Raw genomic sequence first — 20,881 nt, 5'->3', positions numbered from 1 at the left:
AGCTGAGATTACAGGTACCTGCCACCACGCCCAGCTAAATTTTTCTTTCTTTTTTTTTTTTTTTTTTTGAGACGGAGTCTTGCTCTGTTGCCAGGCTGGAGCACAGTGGCGCAGTCTCAGCTCACTGCAACCTCCGCCTCCTGGGTTCAAGTGATTCTTCTGCCTCAGTCTCCCAAGTAGCTGGGACTATAGGCGCATGGCAAATGCCCAGCTTATTTTTGTATTTTTAGTAGAGACAGGGTTTCACCATGTTGGCCAGGATGGTCTAGATCTCTTGACCTCATGATTCACCCGCCTCGGCCTCCCAAAGTGCTGGGATTACAGGTGTGAGCCACCACGCCCGGCCAATTTTTTTTTTTTTTTTTGAGATGGAGTCTCACTCTGTCGCCCAGGCTGGAGTGCAGTGGCGCGATTTCAACTCACTGCAACCTCTGCCTCCTGGTTTGAAGAGATTCTCCAGCCTCAGCCTCCCAAGTAGCTGGGACTACAGGCGCATGCCACCATGTCCAGCTAATTTTTTTGTATTTTTAGTAGAGACGAGGTTTCACCATGTTAGCCAAAATGGTCTTGATCTCCTGACCTCATGATCCACCCGCCTAGGCCTCCCAAAGTGCTGGGATTACAGGCGTGAGCTACCGTGCCCGGCCAATTTTTTTATTTTTAGTAGAGACAAGGTTTTACTATGTTGACCAAGCTGGTCTCAAACTCCTGATCTCAGGTGATCCACCCGCCTCAGCCTTCCAAAGTGCTGGGATTACAGGTGTGAGCCACCACACCCGGCCTTTTTTTTTTTTGAGACAGAATCTCACTCTGTTGCCCAGACTAGAGTGCAATGGCATAATAGCTCACTGCAACCTCTGCCCACTGGGTTCAAGCAATTCTCCTGCCTCAGCCTGCTGAGTAGCTAGTATTACGGGCACCTGCCACCATGCCTGGCTAAATTTTATATTTTAGTAGAGACATGGTTTCACCATGTTGGCCAGGCTGGTCTTGAACTCCTGTCCTCATGTGATTGGCCCACTTCAGCCTCCAAAGTGCTGGGATTACAGGCGCGAGTCACCACGCCTGGCCAAATATGGATATATTATCTTCAGAGATTTGAGAAAAACTGACAATGTTGTGCATTAAATAATTCCATTCAAAGTATGGCATGTTTCTCCATTTAGCCAAATCTACTTTTATGTCTCCTTCAGTAGTGTCTTCATAAATCTTCAATTTATCCCCATATCCTATGCTTATTTGTTTGTTTTTTGTTTTTGAGAGACAGTCTCGCTCTGTAACCCAGGATGGAGTGCTGTGGTGCCTTCTTGGCTCATTGCAACCTCCATCTCCTGGGTTTAAGCGATTCTCCTGCCTCAGCCTCCCAAGTAGCTGGAATTACAGTTGCACAGCACCATGTCCAGCTAATTTTTGTATTTTTAGTAGAGACATGTCAGCCACACTGATCTCGAACTCCTGACCTCAGGTGTAGAGACATGTCAGCCACACTGATCTCGAACTCCTGACCTCAGGTGATTCGCCGCACCTGGCCAGTTGGTTTTTGAGATAAGGTCTCGCTTGTCACCCAGGCTGGAATGCAGTGGCATAACCACAGCTCACTGCAGCCTTGACTTCCTGGCTGTAAGTGATCCTCTCACCTCACCCTCCCAAGTAGCTGGGTCTGCAGGCGCACACCACCACACCCGGCTAAGTTTTGTATTTTTTGTAGAGATGGGGTTTCGCCAAGTTGCCCAGGCAGGTCTTGAACTCCTGAGCTCAAGTGATCCTCCCGCCTCAGCCCCAAAAGTGCTAAGATTACAGCCATGAGCCACTACGCCTGGCCTATTTCTACACGTTAGATTCTGTTCCTATGTATCTCAAATCAACCTTACTCATAGTACTACACAATATTTTTGTATTGTTTGTCCAAATAAAATTCTATTTTATGCTAAAAGTTTTTGCTTATTCTTTTTGTTTTATATTTAAAAAAGTTATTGTTCTGACTTTGGCAAACATGATAGGGCAGAGAATTTCTATATATTCTAAAAATATATAAAACATGTAACTTTAATAAATGGAAGATGACCATATCTTAATAAACATGTAATACTTTTTTACTGTGTACCACAACTCCTCTGTTTAGTTTTCCATCACATAGTTCCATTCCACTTATTTATTTCTTTTAATTTCAATAATCTCTGTACTGCCACCATACTGGCCTCAATAAATGCCACTCTCCATTTACTGCTTGGCCCTAGCATGAACACGTATCTGTGCCTTAATAAACCACAGCAATGCTGAGGCTGTAAACTTTCTAATGGTTCAGTTTTCAAGAGAAGAATACTGTACCACTGAGAGTTACCACTGAGAGTTCTAGCTAGCTCACTAGAATGAGAACTCCCAAAGTCCATGGCCCAAGTCAAGTTCCTTTCCTGCCCAGTGATCTGGACCAACCCAGCTAAAAGACTACCTGCATATCCATTATTTCATCTGTCTACATACCACAGGGCACCAGAAAGGAGAGGCTATCCATCCTGATAACTTGCCCAGTTTTAGTGCTGCCTGCCTGCCACATCTAGAGCCTACTGCACTCCTAGCTACAAGGATGTGCCTACTTAGAAACAGGACTGTGACGTACCTCCCCTAGTCCTAATAGAGCACCATCCGTGAATAAATTTGAACACATTTAGACTTCTCAGGCCCTTAGGCTTCCTGGGTCATATCGTTCTCTGGGATCTGCCTCTTCATCACATGACTGACACAGCATTTCTAACAGCATGCCCTCCAGAAGAGATCCCTGTCTGTTATTTGTACTGTTGCTGATCAGATCAAAAAGACAACCATATAAGAACACAACAGCACAACACCAGAATAAAACAATCTGTAGAATTTTATATTTCACCGTTCTCTAATTACACATTAACACTCTAACTTCTTCTAATTGCTACAATCTACACAATTCCATTTAACACTCTCACTTCTTCTAACTACTAAAATCTAAACAATTCTTTTCTTTTTCTTTTTCTTTTATTTTCAGATGAAGTCTCGCTCTGTCTCCCAGGCTGGTGTGCAGTGGCACGATCTCAGTTCACTGCAACCTCCGCCTTCTGGCTTCAAATGATTCTCCTGCCTGAGCCTCCCGAGTAGCTGGGATTACAGACGCATGCCACTACATCCGACTAATTTTTTTTTTATAAAATCTACATAATTATTCACATCTCTGACTCCATTTTATATTCAATGTCACACAGGTCAACATTCTATTTTTCTTGAATTCATTTACATGCTTTGGTATCTCTGACTCTAAAAATGCTTAGAATAGAGTTCATGAACTCCCTAAAGAAACTGTCAACACCATGAAATTACATATAGTGTAGGCACAGTGGTTTGCGCCTATAATCCCATCACTTCTGGAGGCCAAGGTAGAGAACTGTTTGAGCCCAGGAGGTGAAGACCAGCCTGGGAAACATAGTGAGACTCAGTGTCTACAAAATATTTAAAAAATTAGCCGGGCATAGTGGCGCGCACCTGTAGTCCCAGCTACTTGGGTGGCTGAGGTGGGAGAGTTCCTTGAGCCAGGAGGTCGAGGCTACAGTAAGCCATGATCACACCACTGCACTCCAGCCTGGGTGACAGAGCATGACCCTGTTTCTTAAAAAAAATAATAATAATTAATTTTTAAAATAATTACATGTAAAATCTGCATGTGTGTAAATTTTTCTAGGGTGAGGGTATACAGTTTCACTAGGTGTACAGTTTCACTAGGTTCTCAAAAGTGACCCAAAATAGATTCTTAGATTTCTCTGTACTGTCCATAGCAACAAGCACAGCAAAGAACACATTCCAGAGCTCTCCATGTATCTGCTGATGACTGTATTTGTAAGACCACTTATAGCTTTTTCATCCTTTCCATAAAATAATACTTCTATAAAAGTGTATTAAGGCACTGAATTTCATTTATTCAAACACATTTATATTGAGCCTGTACTAAGTGCCAAAGCACTATACTAGACCATGAGAATAAATAACAAAGACAGTATCCAAGCACAAAGAGCTCAAAGTGTAACAGGTGAGACAAGCCTATAATTTTAATACAACATGGTATAAGGGCAATGATACACACATAATAGGAGGAAACTAGTGTGTGGTAGCTGAAATGATAGCAGTGTGTGACTGTCATGTGGCAAGAGCAGAAGGCAAAGAAACAGACACTGGGGACACACATCCAAGGGATTTGTGAAGGTAAAGAAGCCCAGGAATGAGGCAGGGAAGGTAAGATCAATAAACATAAAAAATACAGAAGAGGGCGGGAGCAGTGGCTCACACCTGTAATCCCAGCACTCTGGGAGGCTGAGGTGGACGGATCACCTGATGTCAGGAGTACAAGACCAGCCTGGCCAACATGGTCAAACCCTGTCTCTACTAAAAATACAAAAATTAGCTGAGCATGGTGGCGTGCACCTAGAGTCCCAGCTACCTGTAGTCCCAGGTTCAAGTGATTATCCCACCTCAGCTGGAGGCTGCTATTTGGGAGGCTAAGGCAGGAGAATCACTTGAACCCGGAGGCGGAGGTTGCAGTGAGCCAAAAATCACGCCACTGCACTCCAGCCTGGGCAACAGAGCAAGACTCATCTCAAAAAATAAAAAAATAAAAGAATAGCAAATTCTGAAGGAGGGTGAAACCCACAATCAAGTGCAGCAATAAAGACAGAAAAAGATTCCAAAAGACCTGGCAGTTAGAGGTTAATGATAGCCTTAGGTAGGATAATGCCTAGAAGAATTCAGGATTAAAAAGAATCCTTTTTAGGTAAGCAGGAAGTGAACAGGTTTTCAGGCTAAAGGGAAGGATTAAGTAGAAAGGGAGATGCTGAAGAGTTCAGAAACAAAAAGTTGGTATAACAGAGCAAGGAGGAAAAAAAATGGCTGGGTGAGGTGGCTCACACCTGAAATCCCAGCACTCTAGGAGGCCAAGGCAGGTGGATCACTTGAGGTCAGAAGTTTGAGACCAGCCTGGCCTACACAGTGAAACCACATCTCTACTAAAAATGCAAAAATTAGCCGGGCATGCTGGTGGGTACCTATAGCCCCAGCTACTCAGGAGGCTCAGGGAGGAGAATCCCTTGAACTTGGGAGGCGGAGACTGCAGTGAGCCAAGATAGCGGTACTGCCCTCTGGCCTGGGCAACAGAGTGAGACTCCGTCTAAAATAAAAAGAAAAGAAAAAAGAGAAAGAAAAAGAGAACAAGGAGGCAGAAGGGAAAGTCAAGGGGATGACTGAAGAAGTTAGCTTAAAAATCCTCTCTACTAAAACCAGAGGAAAAATAATGAGGCCAGGTGTGGTGACTCATGCTTGTAATCCCAGGAGTTTGGGAGGCCAAGGTGGGAAGATAGCTTAGGCCCAGCAGTTCGAAACCAGTCTGTGCAACATGGGGAAACCCTATCTCTACAAATATATATATATATATATAAGTATATATATATATATATAAGTATATATATATATTTGTAGAGATAAGAATTTTATATATGTAACATATATAAGCCATTTTATACATATATAACATATATGTTATATATATTATATATGTAACATGTATTTTATACATATTATGTATATATAAAATATAATTATATAATATATATATATATATAAAAAATTATGGCTGGGCATGGTGGCTTACGCCTGTAATCCCAACACTTTGGGAGGCTGAGGTGGGCAGATCATGAGGTCAGGAGTTCAAGACCAGCCTGGTCAACATGGTAAAACTCCATCTCTACTAAAAATATAAAAATTAGCCAGGCATGGTGGCAGATGCCTGTAATCCCAGCTACTTGGGAGGCCGAGACAGGAAAATCACTTGAACTCAGGAGGCAAAGGTTGCAGTGAGCTGAGATCGTGCCACTGCACTCCAGCATGGGCAACAGGAGCAAAATTTCATCTAAAAAAAAAAAAAAATTAGCCAGGTGTAGTGATTCGCACATTTAGTCACAGCTATGTGGGAGGCTGAGGTGAGAGGATCACCTGAGCCCGGAAGGTCAAGGTTGCAGTGAGCTGTGATTGCATCACTGCACTTGGGCCTGGGCAACGAGCAAGACCATCTCAAAAAAAAGACGGCAAGGAGGAGGAAGATAAATATGTCCATAAGGGAGGGCGTGGTTAGTTGATGGACATCTGTTCCATTAACCAATCTTCTCCTTAAATGATTTTTTCACTATATGTGACAGATATCTGGTAAGCAAAACTAATTCTTTAGACTAAATCCAATTAGAATGTAACAATTAAGGAATCTCAGGATATTACACAGTATTAGAATCAAAGCATGCATTCATTCTTAAGTTTAAGGGACAGAGGATGTTCTGCGTTACTTCACCAAAGCCAGTACAGCATGTATTTTTCATCAGTCCTAAATGCAGCAGAAAATATAATGTAGGCCAAGGGCTGACAAACTTTTCTGTAAAGAGACAGTCCAATTTTTTTGGCTTTGCAAGCTCTGCAGTCTGCTAGGATTATTCAACTCTATGGCTACAGCCATGAAAAGAGTCACAGACAACACACAAATGCATGGGCATAGCTATGCTACAATAAAATTTTATTTACTGACGAGTGGATTTGCTGACCCCTATTATCTAAGCTGAGAATACTACAAAGATAATGAAGCAGTAGGAAAAAACATGAGAAACAATGGAATGAGGAAGCAGAAGTAAAGCCAAAGAACTAAAATACAGTTGAGTAGCAGTAAAGAGAGAAACATGAATAACAGTGCAACAAGAAGAACAGAAAGAAAATGAAGGAAAAAAATAGAGAAGAAAGGAACACTGGAAATGGATGGAAAATCAAGTAAAAAACAAGCAGAGGTAACAGCTCAGTTCCAAAGGTATACAGATACAGAGCCAAGAGCGGCTGAATGCCGTAAGAAGTTCTGGCAAATTGAAGAGAATTTCAGATCCATCTGCACTGGAATTCAAATAAAGGATAAAATACTAACTAATTTTCCAACGATAATATGATGGAATCTTCTAATTATGAATGTGCCAAGGGAACCAACAGCTCATAAGATGTAAAGCTACTTTCAGTTTGTCAATAAATCTAACTGGCACACATATAACATTCAAGAGTCCAAATGAAACTTATTAATTGTATTGTAAGAAGTCACTAAGTCATTTCTAAGTCTCTTGTTCATTTGCATACATGTGTAACTTTTAAAATTTACTGAAATCAATGATGTTTAGCATGAAGAACTTATAAGTCACACTGACCTTACTCACATTAAAAGGTTTCCCCACAGCCAGGCGCTATGGCTCATCCTATAATCCCAGCACTTTCGGAGCAGAGGTGGGCAGATCATGAGGTCAGAAGTCTGAGACCAGCCTCACCAATATGGTAAACCCCATCTCTACTAAAAATACAAAAATTAGCCGGGTGTGGTGGTGAGCGCCTGTAGTCCCAGGTACTTGGAAGGCTCAGGCAGAAGAATCGCTTGAACCCAGGAGGCAGAGGTTGCAGCAAGCCGAGATCATGCTACTGCACTCCACCCTGGGCGACAGAGCGAGACTCCATCTCAAAAAAAAACCAACCAAACAAACATTAACTTGACTTACGACAACTGAGCTAAACAACAAACCAAACCACAGAACTTATGTCACTGCAGTATAATGTTAAGGACATGAGTTAAGAGTGGAAAAGCTAGACTTGTGTCCTCACTTTAGCAAGTTTTTAAAATTTTTTTTAGAGTCTCGCTCTGCTGCCCAGGCTAGAGTGCAGTGGCTCAGTATCGGCTCACTGCAACCTCCGCCTCCTGGGTTCAAGCGATTCTTACACCTCAGCCTACCAAGTAGCTGGGACTACAGGCACTCACCACCACACCCAGCTAATTTTTGTATTTTTAGTAGAGATGGGGTTTCACTATGTTGGCCAGGCTGGTCTTGAAATCCAGACCTTGTGATCTGCCCGCGTCGGCCTCCCAAAGTGCTGGGATTACAGGTGTGAGCCGCTGGGCCTGGCCAGCAAATTTCTTAAATATGCCTCTATTTCCTCACCTATGACGTGGCTAATAGCTGTACCTACTTCGGAAACAAGTTGTGATGATTTTGTGAACAAATGTAGGTAAATCTGCTAGCACAGAGTCTGGCACATAGAATATGCACTCAAATTTTAGTTAATATTATCAACCTCAAGAATTTAGCAGCACTATTACAGAACAGAATAAGATAAAAGCTCAGAAATGAAATCAATTCATCTCTTTTAGGAAACTACAAAGTCATATTAGTATACTCCAATCATTGATCCACTTCTATTATAAAAAACGCTCAATCCATCTATATGGAAAAGTATTATCAAATGATAACAGCAGAGACTATTTCAGGCAGTCACCAATTCTGAGACAGAAAGGGGACTCTGAAGCAAGAAAAAAGAACACAAATTCTTTTTCTTTTTTTGAGACAGGGTTTCACTTGTCACCTGGGCTGGAGTTCAGTGGCACAATCTCACAACCTCCACCTCCCAGTTTCAAGGGTTTCTTCTGCCTCAGCCTTCCAAGTAGCTAGGATTATAGACATGTGCCACCACACCTGAATAATTTTTTAATTTTTTAAGTAGAGATGAGGTTTCACTGTGTTGGCCAGGCAGGTCTCAAACTCCTGACCTCAAATGATCTGCCCACCTTGGACTCCCAAAGTGCTGGGATTACAGGCGTGAGCCACTGTACCTAGCCTAGAAAGCACAAATTCTCAAGGCCACAGAACAGAGCCACTCCTGGGATCTCATATGAAACCCATGGCTCACATCCCTGACTGCCCAGAGCCTCACCCAGACTAATTGTAATTAAACCAGGCTCTCTAGAAGTGAGAACATTTTTAAAAACTCCCTGGGTGACTAAATGTGAACCCAACATTCAGAAGCATTGATTCTACTAAGAATACAAAAAAAAAAAAAAAATAGATGGCATGAGCTTATAATCGCAGCTACTCGGGAGGCTGAGGCAGGAGAATCACTTGAACACAGAAGGCAGAGGTGGCAGAGAGCCAAGATCATGCCACTGCACTCCAGCCTGGGCAATACAGCAAGACTCTGTCTCAAAAAAAAAAAAAAAAAGGAAAAAAGAAAACCATGCCAATTAACTCTAAAACAAATTTCTCCATACTAATAGTATTTCCAAATTAATACTTTTTTTCTTTTATAGAGAGGGCAACTTCTGCCTGGATAGTCTTAGCTTAGAATACCTGAAGTCCTAATTGCATGACTTAATACTATTTTCAGGATACTATGCACTGGACATAATTGTATAATTCACTAAACCACTGTAAGTCTTGAAATAAGATACCTGAAAATACTCCAATATTGGATGGATGTCCTCATCAAGAAAACTAATTTTGTAAATGCCTTCATCCCCTTATGAATACAGTAAGATTTTCTTGCCTTTTATAATGAACTAAAATTATCTGAGAAATGAAGATACAATAAAATAAAAATGTAATGACAATGTACAAAAATCACAAGCATTCCTATACACCAACAACAGCTTAAAGAGAGCCAAATCAAGAACGAACTGCCATTCACAATTGTTACAAAGAGAATAAAATACCTAGGAATACAACTAACAAGGAACGTAAAGGACCTCTTCAAGGAGAACTAAAAACCACTGCTCAACGAAATAAGAGAGGACACAAACAGATGGAGAAACATTCCATGTTCATGGTTAGGAAGAATCAATATCATGAAAATGGCCATACTGCCCAAAGTAATTTACAGATTCAACGCTATCCCCATCAAGCTACCAATGACCTTCTTCACAGAACTAGAAAAAACCACCTTAAACTTCATATGGAACCAAAAGAGAGCCCACATAGCCAAGTCAATTCTAAGCAAAAAGAACAAAGCGGAAGGCATCACACTACCGGACATCAAACTATACTACAAGGCTACAGTAATCAAAACAGCATGGTACTGGTACCAAAACAGAGATATAGACCAATGGAACAGAACAGAGGACTCGAAGCCAACACAACATATCTACAACCATCCGATCTTTGACAAACCTGATAAAAACAAGCAATGGGGAAAGGATTCCCTGTTTAATAAGTGGTGTTGGGAAAACTGGCTAGCCATATGCAGAAAGCAGAAACTGGACCCCTTCCTGACACCTTACACTAAAATTAACTCCAGATGGATTAAAGACTTAAACATAAGACCTAACACCATAAAAACCCTAGAAGAAAACCTAGGCAAAACCATTCAGGACATAGGCGTAGGCAAGGACTTCATGACCAAAACACCAAAAGCATTGGCAACAAAAGCCAAAATAGACAAATGGGACCTAATCAAACTCCACAGCTTCTGCACGGCAAAAGAAACAGTCATTAGAGTGAATCGGCAACCAACAGAATGGGAAAAAATTTTTGCAGCCTACCCATCTGACAAAGGGCTGATATCCAGAATTTACAAAGAACTAAAACAGATTTACAAGAAAAAAACAAACAAGCCCATTCAAAAGTGGGCGAAGGATATGAACAGACACTTTACAAAAGAAGACATACATGAGGCCAACAAGCATATGAAAAAATGCTCATCATCACTGGTCATTAGAGAAATGCAAATCAAAACCACATTGAGATACCATCTCGCGCCAGTTAGAACAGCAATCATTAAAAAATCTGGAGACAACAGATGCTAGAGAGGATGTGGAGAAAAAGGAACACTTTTACACTGTTGGTGGGAGGGTAAATTAGTTCAACCATTGTGGAAGACAGTGTGGCGATTCCTCAAGGACCTAGAAATAGAAATTCCATTTGACCCAGCAATCCCATTACTGGGTATATATCCAAAGGATTATAAATCGTTCTACTATAAGGACACATGCAGATGAATGTTCATTGCAGCACAGTTTACAATAGCAAAGACCTGGAACCAACCCAAATTCCCATCGATGATAGACTGAACAGGAAAAATGTGGCACATAAACACCATAGAATATTATACAGCCATCAAAAACGATGAGTTCGCGTCCTTTGTAGGGACATGGATGAACCTGGAAACCATCATTCTCAGCAAACTGACACAAGAACACAAAATCAAACATTGCATGTTCTCACTCATAGATGGGTGTTGAACAATGGGAACACATGGACACAGGGAGGGGAGTACTATACACTGGGGTCTGTTAGGGGGGAGTGGGGGGGGACAGCGGGGGGTGGAGAGTTGGGGAGAGATAACATGGGGAGAAATGCCACATATAGGTGAAGGGGAGGAAGGCAGCAAATCACACTGCCACGTATGCACCTATGCAACAATCTTGCATGTTTTTCACATGTACTCCAAAACTTAAAATGCAATAAAAAAATAAATAAATAAATAAATAAATAAAATGTAATGACATTAATTTTTAAAAGGAGCAAGGAATGGACTATCACAAACATCTCGAAGTAATATTCACTCTTCCACATTTGGGAAACACCAATTCATCATAAAAACAAAAAGATAACACATAATGTAAACAGCTGTTAGTTAAATGACCTGGTACCCAATAGAGTAGAGAACACTTTTTTTTGTTGTTGTGGCCAATACTCTTTCCAGAGTGCTACGTATTAAACTAAACTAAAATTTTATCTTCCCAAAGTCAACTTTTGAATTTATAACAGTGGAATATTTCAATAGTATAAGTATAAATAATTTAGTGCTCCCAGGCATAAACAAGATCAACTCCAACGGTAGTAACTAAAAAAAGACTTGTTTCCTTAGATGGGATGCTGAAGGCCTCTTAAGACAAAGAGTTGTGAATCAAATACAAGGACATTTGAGAAGATTCAAAAACAGAAGACTGTGCTTTCAACAGCATTTCCAGACAGTTAAGAATACTCAGTACTGTTAGCCTCTGAAAAAGCAAGCCAACTAATAGATGAGAACCTTACTAGGAGAAAGACTCCTGGTGTATTATTTCCAAGTAACAGTGTAATCAGCCCAATAATAAAAACAGCTTTTGGTAAGGTTTAAATAGTGAAAATCAAATTGTACTGAATTACAATTTACACCAGAATTACATATTTCACTACAGAATTTGGCATAAACAAACAAATAAAAATTTTAGGGCTGGGCGCGATGGATTACCTGAGGTCAGTAGTTCAAGACCAGCCTGAATGACACAGAGAAACCCCATCTCTACTAAAAATACAAAATTAGCCAGCCGTGGTGGCACATGCCTGTAATCCCCGCTACTGAGGAGGCTGAGGCAGGAGAATCACTTAAACCCAGGAGGTGGAGGTTGTGGTTAGACGAGATCACGCCATTGCACTCCAGCCTAGGCAACAAGTGCGAAACTCCATCTCAAAAAAAAAAAAAAAATTTTAGAACCAAGTTCAAGATTGCCCAGCAGTGGACCTTACATGTTACTGAACACTCAATAATGCCTTGCAAATGAGTAACAGGAATTCCCAATGTGTTCCTCAATGGACACTTAAAAAGAGACTTTTTTTTTTTTTTTTTTAATGAGTCTTGCTTCGTCGCCAGGGGCCAGGCTGGAGTGTAGTGGCGCAATCTTGGCTCACTGCAACCTCCACCTCCCGGGTTCAAGCAATTCTCCTATCTCAGCCTCCCAAGTAGCCAAGACTACAGGCACCGCCCAGTTAATTTTTTTGTATTTTTAGTAGAGACGGGTTTCACCATGTTGACCAGGATGGTCGCGATCTCTTGACCATGTGATCCGCCCACCTCGGCCTCCCAAAGTGCTGGGATTACAGGCATGAGCCACTGCGCCCGGTGAGACTACATTTTTAATATACCTACGTAATCACTTTTAAATTCTTAAAACATCGTCTCATTCTCTGAATGTTTTTTAAATACATATGTTCTACTTCTTTACCCTTTTTCGTTTTCATTACACAATTGTTTTCTATCAACCATTCTCTACCTTTCTTCCTTAGCTCTATGCCTTGATTTCTTTCCAGATTAGCCACATGCCCATTTATAAACTAAAGCATTACAGGCCAAATGGGACAAGAAATTTTCAGTTGAATATAATCAGTAGCATTCTTGACCATACCACTGTAGAAAAAGCTTTACAAACTATTTAAGAGATCACTAAAACTCTATTTAATTTTTCTCTAAAGTTTTAAATGTTTTCCAACAAAAATGGATTAAAATTCCCATTTTTCTAAGAAACTGTCTTACTTGGGTTATTCTAGAAAGCAGGTCTTTTTTTTTTCTTTTTTTTTTTTTTTAAGACCGAGTCTTGCTCTGTTGCCCAGGCTGGATGGAGTGCAGTGGCATGATCTCGGCTCATTGCAACCTCCACCTCCGGCATTCAAGTAATTTTGTCTCAGCCTTTCTACAAGCTGGGACTACAGGAGCACACCACCACGCCCAGCTAATTTTTATATTTTTAGTAGAGATGGGGTTTCACCACGTTGGCTAGGCTGGTCTTGAACTCCTGACCTCAGGTGATCCACCCGCCTCGGCCTCCCAAAGTGCTGGGATTACAGGCGTGAGCCACCAGGCCCAGCCCAGATATTTCTTTTAAAAAAAAAGAGTAAGTTTGTAGGATCACTATAGAAATCTATGCTTGAATAAATCTAGTAAACCATATTTAGAAAATCAAAACCCACCTCTTTTTGCATAACTGGAGTCCATATCTTTAAACTGTACCACAACAAAGTCTGAACATTTGAACAAAATACTCTCCATTATTTCTTCACGTTTTGGTCCCGAACTGGATTCTGTACTTTTCTCATGTGCAGCATCAAGTACCAAATCACACTAAAATGAAAAACACAAGTAAGTATTCAAAACATTTACAAAATAAAATTTGTTAGAAATTATTTAGCTCCTCAAGGTACCAGTTCTTATATGCCTTTGACAAAAATAATCTCAAGAGAACCTGATAATCATATCTTTTTTCCCTGACATGTGATCTATTTTCCATTCCATCATTTAAAAATCCTCACATCTAAATGTTTTTTGGTGCTATGGTCTGTCTTAAGTACATTAATAATAATTTTTTTAAAGAGGAAAAAATAAACCACCACATCCTCCCTCTATTAGTCACAATGCTTAAAAAATGGTTGACATAGTTTAATAAGCACATAAATCAAGAAGTCTTTCTGATTACAGAAACCAGTCTATGAAATAATCAATATTTGAAACTGAGGGGTAAAATCATTCCAAGTGGCTTTAAAAACCAGGTAAAGTGCTGACTATGAAAATGTTCTTTTACTATGTAAGAAAAAGAAAAAACAGTAAAAATTACCTTAGGACTGTATGTTTTGAAAACTCCTTCATATATACCTCCATTTTTCACTTGTACTTCACATTTGGAGCCCTAAAAACATATAATTTATCAAAGAAACAGTATATTACCCAGTCACCAAGGATAACTGTTTTCATTTTACTTTTTATACCTCATCAGGCTTCATTCAATATTAGGTATTTATTAACAAAACAATAAAAAAAATTCAAAACATTAACAATACACTGAACTTTCAAAACTCTTCAGGAGGCTCTACTCAACAGTTTGCAGTACAAATTTTAACACTGAAATCAAACATTTCTGACCCCAGCTACTTTAAGTGACAAAATAACATACAAAAGACAATTAACTACTAATATCATTTTACACACACAGCAGGGTTAACAAGAATACAGATGTCTGTTGTTATCGGTGGGGTTCCAGGACCTCCTTCACATACCAACTATACAACACTTAAGTCACTTATGTAAAATATAATAGTATTTGCATATAACTAAGCACATTCTCCCAAATACTTTAAATTATCTCTAAATTACTTATAATACCTAATACAATGTAAATGCTAGGTAAATAGTTGTCATACTGTATAGTTTTGGGAAGAATGACAAGAAAAACATCTGTACATCTTCGGTTCAGGTGTGATCATACATCTTTTTTCTCAAAAAAAAATTTTTTTCATTTCAGACGGGATCTGGTTCTATTGCCCAGGCTGGAGTAGAGTGGCATGATCTCAGCTTGCTGAAACCTCCACCTCCGAGGCTCAAACAATCCTCCCACCTCAGCTTCCCAAGTCGCTGGGACTACAGGCACACACCACCATGCCCAGCTAGTTTTTTCACTTTTTGTAGAGACGGAATTCTGCCATGTTGCCGAGGCTGGTCTCAAACTCATAAGCTCAAGTGATCTGCCCACCTTAAACTTCCAAAGTGCTGGGATTACAGGTGTGGGTCACTGTGCCTGGCCTTTTTCTCACGTATTTTGATCCAAGGTTGGCTGAATCCATGAATATGAAACCCACAGATGCAAAGGACCAACTGTACTTTTATAATTAATTATATTAGACTGGATAAAGGGAGTTCTAATCTATTTCTCTAAATCATCCTGACTAAACATGTTCTAAGCAATGCTAGTTTGAAAATCATTTATCCATATTTTAACCTCATGGATTGACTTTATTCTACCCCCAAGGCAGTTTATCCCCAACAATCTAATAACTTACAACAACTGATGTAAGTATATGAACCATCCTCATATTTGCATAGATTCCATCAAAAGAAATCTGGAATATTAAAAAAAAAAAAAAAAAAAAAGACTATTAGAAATTAGTACAAATTGAATCTTTCTTATCTAAAATGCTTGGGACCAGAAGTATTTCAGACTGGGGATTTTTCTGAATTTGGGGATATCTGCATTATACTTAATCCTTGAACATTCCTATATCAAAATGTGAAATATTGGCGCATTTCCAACTAGGGACGCTCAACCTCTATTTACACTTGCATATAAAGTTAACGTTTATTTTGTTGCAAAATGTTTTGCTAGGTTTATGATATCTTATGTGAATTAAAGGAATATTTTGTTTATTTAATATTTTGCTTCCATAGAGAATAGAAGGTCAAGTTTTCAAGTGTTATCAGTCATACAACTAACAACATTTTGACTATATGTGATACAAAAAAGCAAAAGTAAACTTCCACAGAGGTGAAAAGACACAAACCATAAAGATAGAAGACAAATTAATGGTTGGAGAGAGAAGAGGTTCACTAAAAAGTGATTTGAGGGATTTTGGTAGCAATGAAACTGTTCTATTATCTTGATTGTGGTGGTGGTTACTCTGATTGTATGCATTTGTTAAATCTCTCAAAAGCATATGTACATTAAGAAGGGTGAAGCATAAATAAATGGGGTAGGAAGCCAGGGCAGACCTTCAAAGAAGAACCCTGACCAGGTTCTCCCAGCATACCTGCATCAATAACAGTGCTTAAGTCTGATTAACCACACTATTCCATATTACTGCTATGTGTGTATCTTCCTGATTCTCATAAAACAATCTGTCTAATAAAAGAAAAATCTCAAAAATTAGTGATAATTTCTCATTTATTTCTTCCATCATGTGGAACTTATACCTTCTGCCCTTCATGTCTGGTTCAATTTCATTGATAATGTTCCAAAATTTAAAACCAGAACACCAAAGGAGAAAAATGAAAGCAGGAGAAAAAATGCACATTAATTCAAAATAAAAAGCAAAAAGAACTCTGCAAACTCCACTCTAGGCATTCTACATATCTTTGGGAGGTTTTTCACTTAGATTGGCACCTTGGTCCTTTAGAAAAGAACAAATGATTTGTTATTATTACACACGACAAAAATACTATTTACAAATGATATGGTTTGGTTCTGTGTCCCCACCCAAATCTCATCTTGAATTGTAATAATCCCCACGTGTCAAGGGCAGGACCAGGAGGAGAAAACTGAATCATGGGGGCCATTTCCCCCATGCTGCTCTCATGATAGTCAGTGAGATCTCAGGAGATCTGACAGTTTTATAAGGAGCTTTCTCTCCCCTTTGGTCAGCACTTCTCTCTCTAGCCACCATGAGAAGATGTGTTTGCTTCCCTTTCCACCATGATTGTAAGCTTCCTTAGCCTCTTTCCTTATATATTACCCAATCTTGGGTATATCTTTATTAGCAGTGTGAGAATGAACTAATACAACAAATAATTTTATATTTTATACACAGAGTCATAAAAAACAACACATATAGGCTAAGGACATTATATTTAAACAATCAAGTTATCTGTAATAAAATTCAAGAGAAGGGAATTTTTTGTCTTGGCATTTGGTCTGTGGTTACATATCATGTTTTGGCTACTAATTTTCCCCAATAAGTAACATTAAAGTTACTCACCGTAGACTGAGGCAATCCTTTGTTACTGTTTCGACCTCTGAAAAGATTAAATATTATTTTTATTAAATTCAACAGGCTAGATAAGCTGAAAAGTATTTTCAAACTTAAAATATCATTCAATTCAAATGAAGGAGGGCTATCTGTGGGGAGAGCTCACCTAATATTAAGTCTAAAGGCTACCTAAGGATGGCTCTATCTGTACACTGCTGGCCTGGAGACCCAGAATAGGTAGGGGTCACAGAAGGAAGGAAACTAGAAAGAATCAAACTTTATCAAAATCAAATAAAGTAAAATAGCCTACTGAAAGAAAAAAAACAACTAATGTTAAATGTAAATTAATAATAATCATAGCCAGGCATGGTGGCATGCACTTCCTAGCTACTGAGGAGGCTGAGGCAGGATCACCAGAGTCCAGGAGTTTGAGGCCACAGTGGGCTATGATCATTGTCACTGCAGTCTAGCCTGAGCAACAAAGCAAGACCCTGTCTCTAAATAATAATCTTTACTCCCAAAGTAACCAGTCACCGTTATAAAGAGCTACTCACAGAAGCAAAATACAGATTATGTTCTTGATTTAACCGAAACAGCTGACTGACACCAAGTCAATTCCCATATTTCACTATCATCTATAAAAGAAAAACAGGTCATATGGGTCAGGCACAGTGGCTCATGCCTATAATCCCAACAGTTTGGGAGGCCAAGGCAGGCAGATCACGAAGTCAGGAGTTCGAGACCAGCCAGGTCAACATGGCAAAACCTCATCTCTATTAAAAATACACAAATTAGCCAGGTGGTGTGGCACGTGCCTGTAGTCCCAGCTACTCGGGAGGCTGAGGCAGGAGAACTGCTTGAACCCAGGAGGCAGAGATTGCAGTGAGCCGAGACGGCACCATTGCACTCCAGCCTGGGTGATAGAGCAAGACTCTGTCTCAAAAAAGAAAAAGAAAAAAAAAAGAGAAGAAAAACAGGTCACATAATTTCAACTGTAGGGAAAAAATGAAAATAATTCAATTCAAAAATTGAAAATAATTCATTCAAAGCACTTTCATTTCTAAATAATATGTGTCTATGTGTGGACTGTTATAGCAAGTGCCTTTCCCTGCCAACCCTCTCCCTCAGAAAAGATGCAGCACACAAAAATCGGCTGTCAAGTAATTTCCAGTGAAGTGAACTCTAGTTTCAAGTGATTTTTAGAATGTAATACAACCTAAAGCTTGTTCCACTGAAAAAGATTAGGCCCCTTAGAATAATTTTAAAACATCATTAGCCAGGTGTGGTGGCTCATGCCTATAATCCCAGCACTGTGGGAGGCCAAGGCGGGCAGATCACAAGGTCAGGAGTTCGAGACCAGCCTAACCAACATGGTGAAACCCCGTTTCTACTAAAAATACAAAAATTAGCCAGGTGTGGTGGTGGAACCCTGTAATCCCAGCCACTCGGGAGGTTGAGGCAGAAGAATCACTTGAACCTGGGAGGCAGAGGACACAGTGAGCCGAGATCGTTCCACTGTACTCCAGCCTGGGCAACAGAGTGAGACTCCATCTCAAAAAAAAAAACACAAAAAATTAAAGTGACATGTTATATTTCTCATAAACATTAGTCATGACAAGAGGACTAGAATCTCATTCTAATAAAATAATCACAACCCTCAAGCTAAAATCGAAAACATTCAAGGAAAAGCACAATTCAGGTCCAAAAAGTCTAGCAATATTACTGGTCCCTTCCTAGAAGAGTAGTTTTAACACTGAGGCCAGTCCTAGCTTGGTCTCCAACTCTGTCACTTTCCTTACTTTCTTCTCTCATCCAGAAAACAGTGACTTGAATCAAACTAGGATTCCTTTGATTTCTAACATTCTAATTCTTTAACTGTTTGTCTGAAACATGGCACAGAGATAATTTCCTGAAGCCTAAGGAACACGACTAATAACATATCTTTTATAGTCTTACTATAAAACTAGACACTATACTAAGTACTTTACATGCAACATGTCTAATCTATCACCTCTAATTTAAAGGTGAGGAAACTGAACCTTAGCATTCAAATATCTTGACCAAAATCATCCAGTTCATGAGCAGTAGAGCTGGTATTTAAACCAGGTATATCTGATTCCATGTCTAAGCTTTTCATTTCTAGGTTATGTTGCCTCTCTGAAACTGTATCACAAGGAATAAACTACCTTCACCTAACAGAAATTCTACACTTTTTCAATCATTATTTAAATTTACTACTGTTTTTTCTTGGAGGGGGGTTACTTATAGTCTGTACATGAAGGCTAACATGCCTAAATCTTGCCGGGCCTGGTGGCTCACACCTGTAATCCCAGCACTTTGGGAGGCCGAGGAGGGTGGATCACCTGAGGTCGGGAGTTCAAGACCAGCCTGACCAGCATGGAGAAACCCCGTCTCTACTAAAAGTACAAAATTAGCCGGGCATGGTGGCGCATGCCTGTAATCCCAGCTACTTGGAAGGTTGAGGCAGGAGAATCACTTGAACCCGGGAGGTGGAGGTTGCAGTAAGCCGAGACCTGGGCAACAAGAACAAAACTCCATCTCAAAAAAAAAAAAAAAAAAAAAGCCTAAATCTTACTTAGAAGGATGATCTGGTACCCTGGTGGTTGCTGAAATGCCCTATTACAAAACCTTGAACAAATGCCATGAACTGTCCTTAAACTCATATGGCCCCCCTACAGAGCTACGTAAAAGACTTAAAAACATAATCCCCTTTCAAGAAGTCACACTGTTCTTTTTAGTGATTATGTAGTTACATCTTTGACAAATAAAAAGTAATTGTTTGACATGGAGCTTACTCAGCAGAACAAACTGTTCAACCAGGAAAATATTATCATATAAAAAGCAGTACAGAGTGTAAAAACCACTTGATTTCCACTGATCTATGACATGGTTGGACACCCAAGAGAAATGTTAGCATATCAAAGCAGTATTCTCTGAAATTTACAGAAGTCTAAATTCTTGTTTCTTTTTGTATCCATTCAAGTTATTCTTTACTTTTAATCTTTTCATTAGTATCTCAAACCAAATATTCTATTTCATATAGTAACAAATACTGAATCTCAATTAAAAAGGCCAAGGTCACATTTTAGGTCTAAGTATATTTATGGTTAGATAGATCAGGTTTAACAAAACACTAATAATATCCAGGATTCTATGTTTTTAACAGTTGCTAAATATGAAATTCAAGTGTGACTTAAAATGCCAGTTAAATTAATATAAAAAAATGTTCATGTTGGATGTGTTAGCTCATGCTTGTAATCCCAGAACTTTGGGAGGCTGAGGCAGCAGGATCACTTGAGTGCAAGAGTTTGAGACCAGTCTGGGCAACAAAGCGAGACCCCTTTTCTACAAAAAATAAAAAATTAGCTAGGTGTGGTGGTGCACACCCTGTGGTCTCAGCTACTTGGTAAGGTGAGGTGGGAGGATCACTTGAGCCCTGGAGGTCAAAACTGCAGTGAGCTGTGATTACCCTACAGCACTCCAGCATGAATGATAGAGCAAGACCCTGTCTCACAAAATAACTAAATAATAATACAGAAGAAAAGAAATGGATGGGGTTGTAAATCAAACAAGAATGATATAAGCTGATAACTATTAAAGCTGGGTGACAGGTACACAGGGGTTCATTTTACCATTCTGTCTACTTTTATACAATTTCCCTAAGTTAAAAAAAAAAGTGCGTTCTGATGTGATACAATACGACAGATCTAATCAAGCTACAGATCTAGCAGTTCACAAGAAACATTAAG

The 20,881-nt window shown here is 39.6% G+C and overlaps 1 protein-coding gene across 11 annotated transcripts in view; it reads right to left on the bottom strand.

Moving 5' to 3' along the window:
• The window catches only part of ATXN2 (ataxin 2), a 148,388-nt gene that overhangs the window by 83,981 nt on the left and 43,526 nt on the right, over window positions 1–20,881 (bottom strand). For all 11 annotated transcript variants that reach the window (XR_010343824.1, XM_064379828.1, XM_021675518.2 and 8 more), the window contains 4 exons: window positions 17,121–17,157; window positions 15,432–15,491; window positions 14,213–14,284; window positions 13,572–13,722 (listed from right to left, as the gene is read on the bottom strand). Coding sequence is in view for 10 of the 11 variants with exons in the window: in XM_064379828.1 (XP_064235898.1) it covers window positions 13,572–13,722; window positions 14,213–14,284; window positions 15,432–15,491; window positions 17,121–17,157 (320 nt within the window). In the remaining variant the exon portion in view is untranslated. Of the gene's footprint in view, window positions 1–13,571; window positions 13,723–14,212; window positions 14,285–15,431; window positions 15,492–17,120; window positions 17,158–20,881 lie in introns of those variants that run through there.

This window comes from Aotus nancymaae, unplaced genomic scaffold (assembly GCF_030222135.1).
Source record: "Aotus nancymaae isolate 86718 unplaced genomic scaffold, 86718_ANA_hifiasm-v0.15.2.pri h1tg000021l, whole genome shotgun sequence".
NCBI lineage: Eukaryota > Metazoa > Chordata > Mammalia > Primates > Aotidae > Aotus > Aotus nancymaae.
The sequence above is the reverse complement of the archived record's forward strand: the minus strand, read 5'-3'. Positions and strand labels throughout refer to the sequence as shown.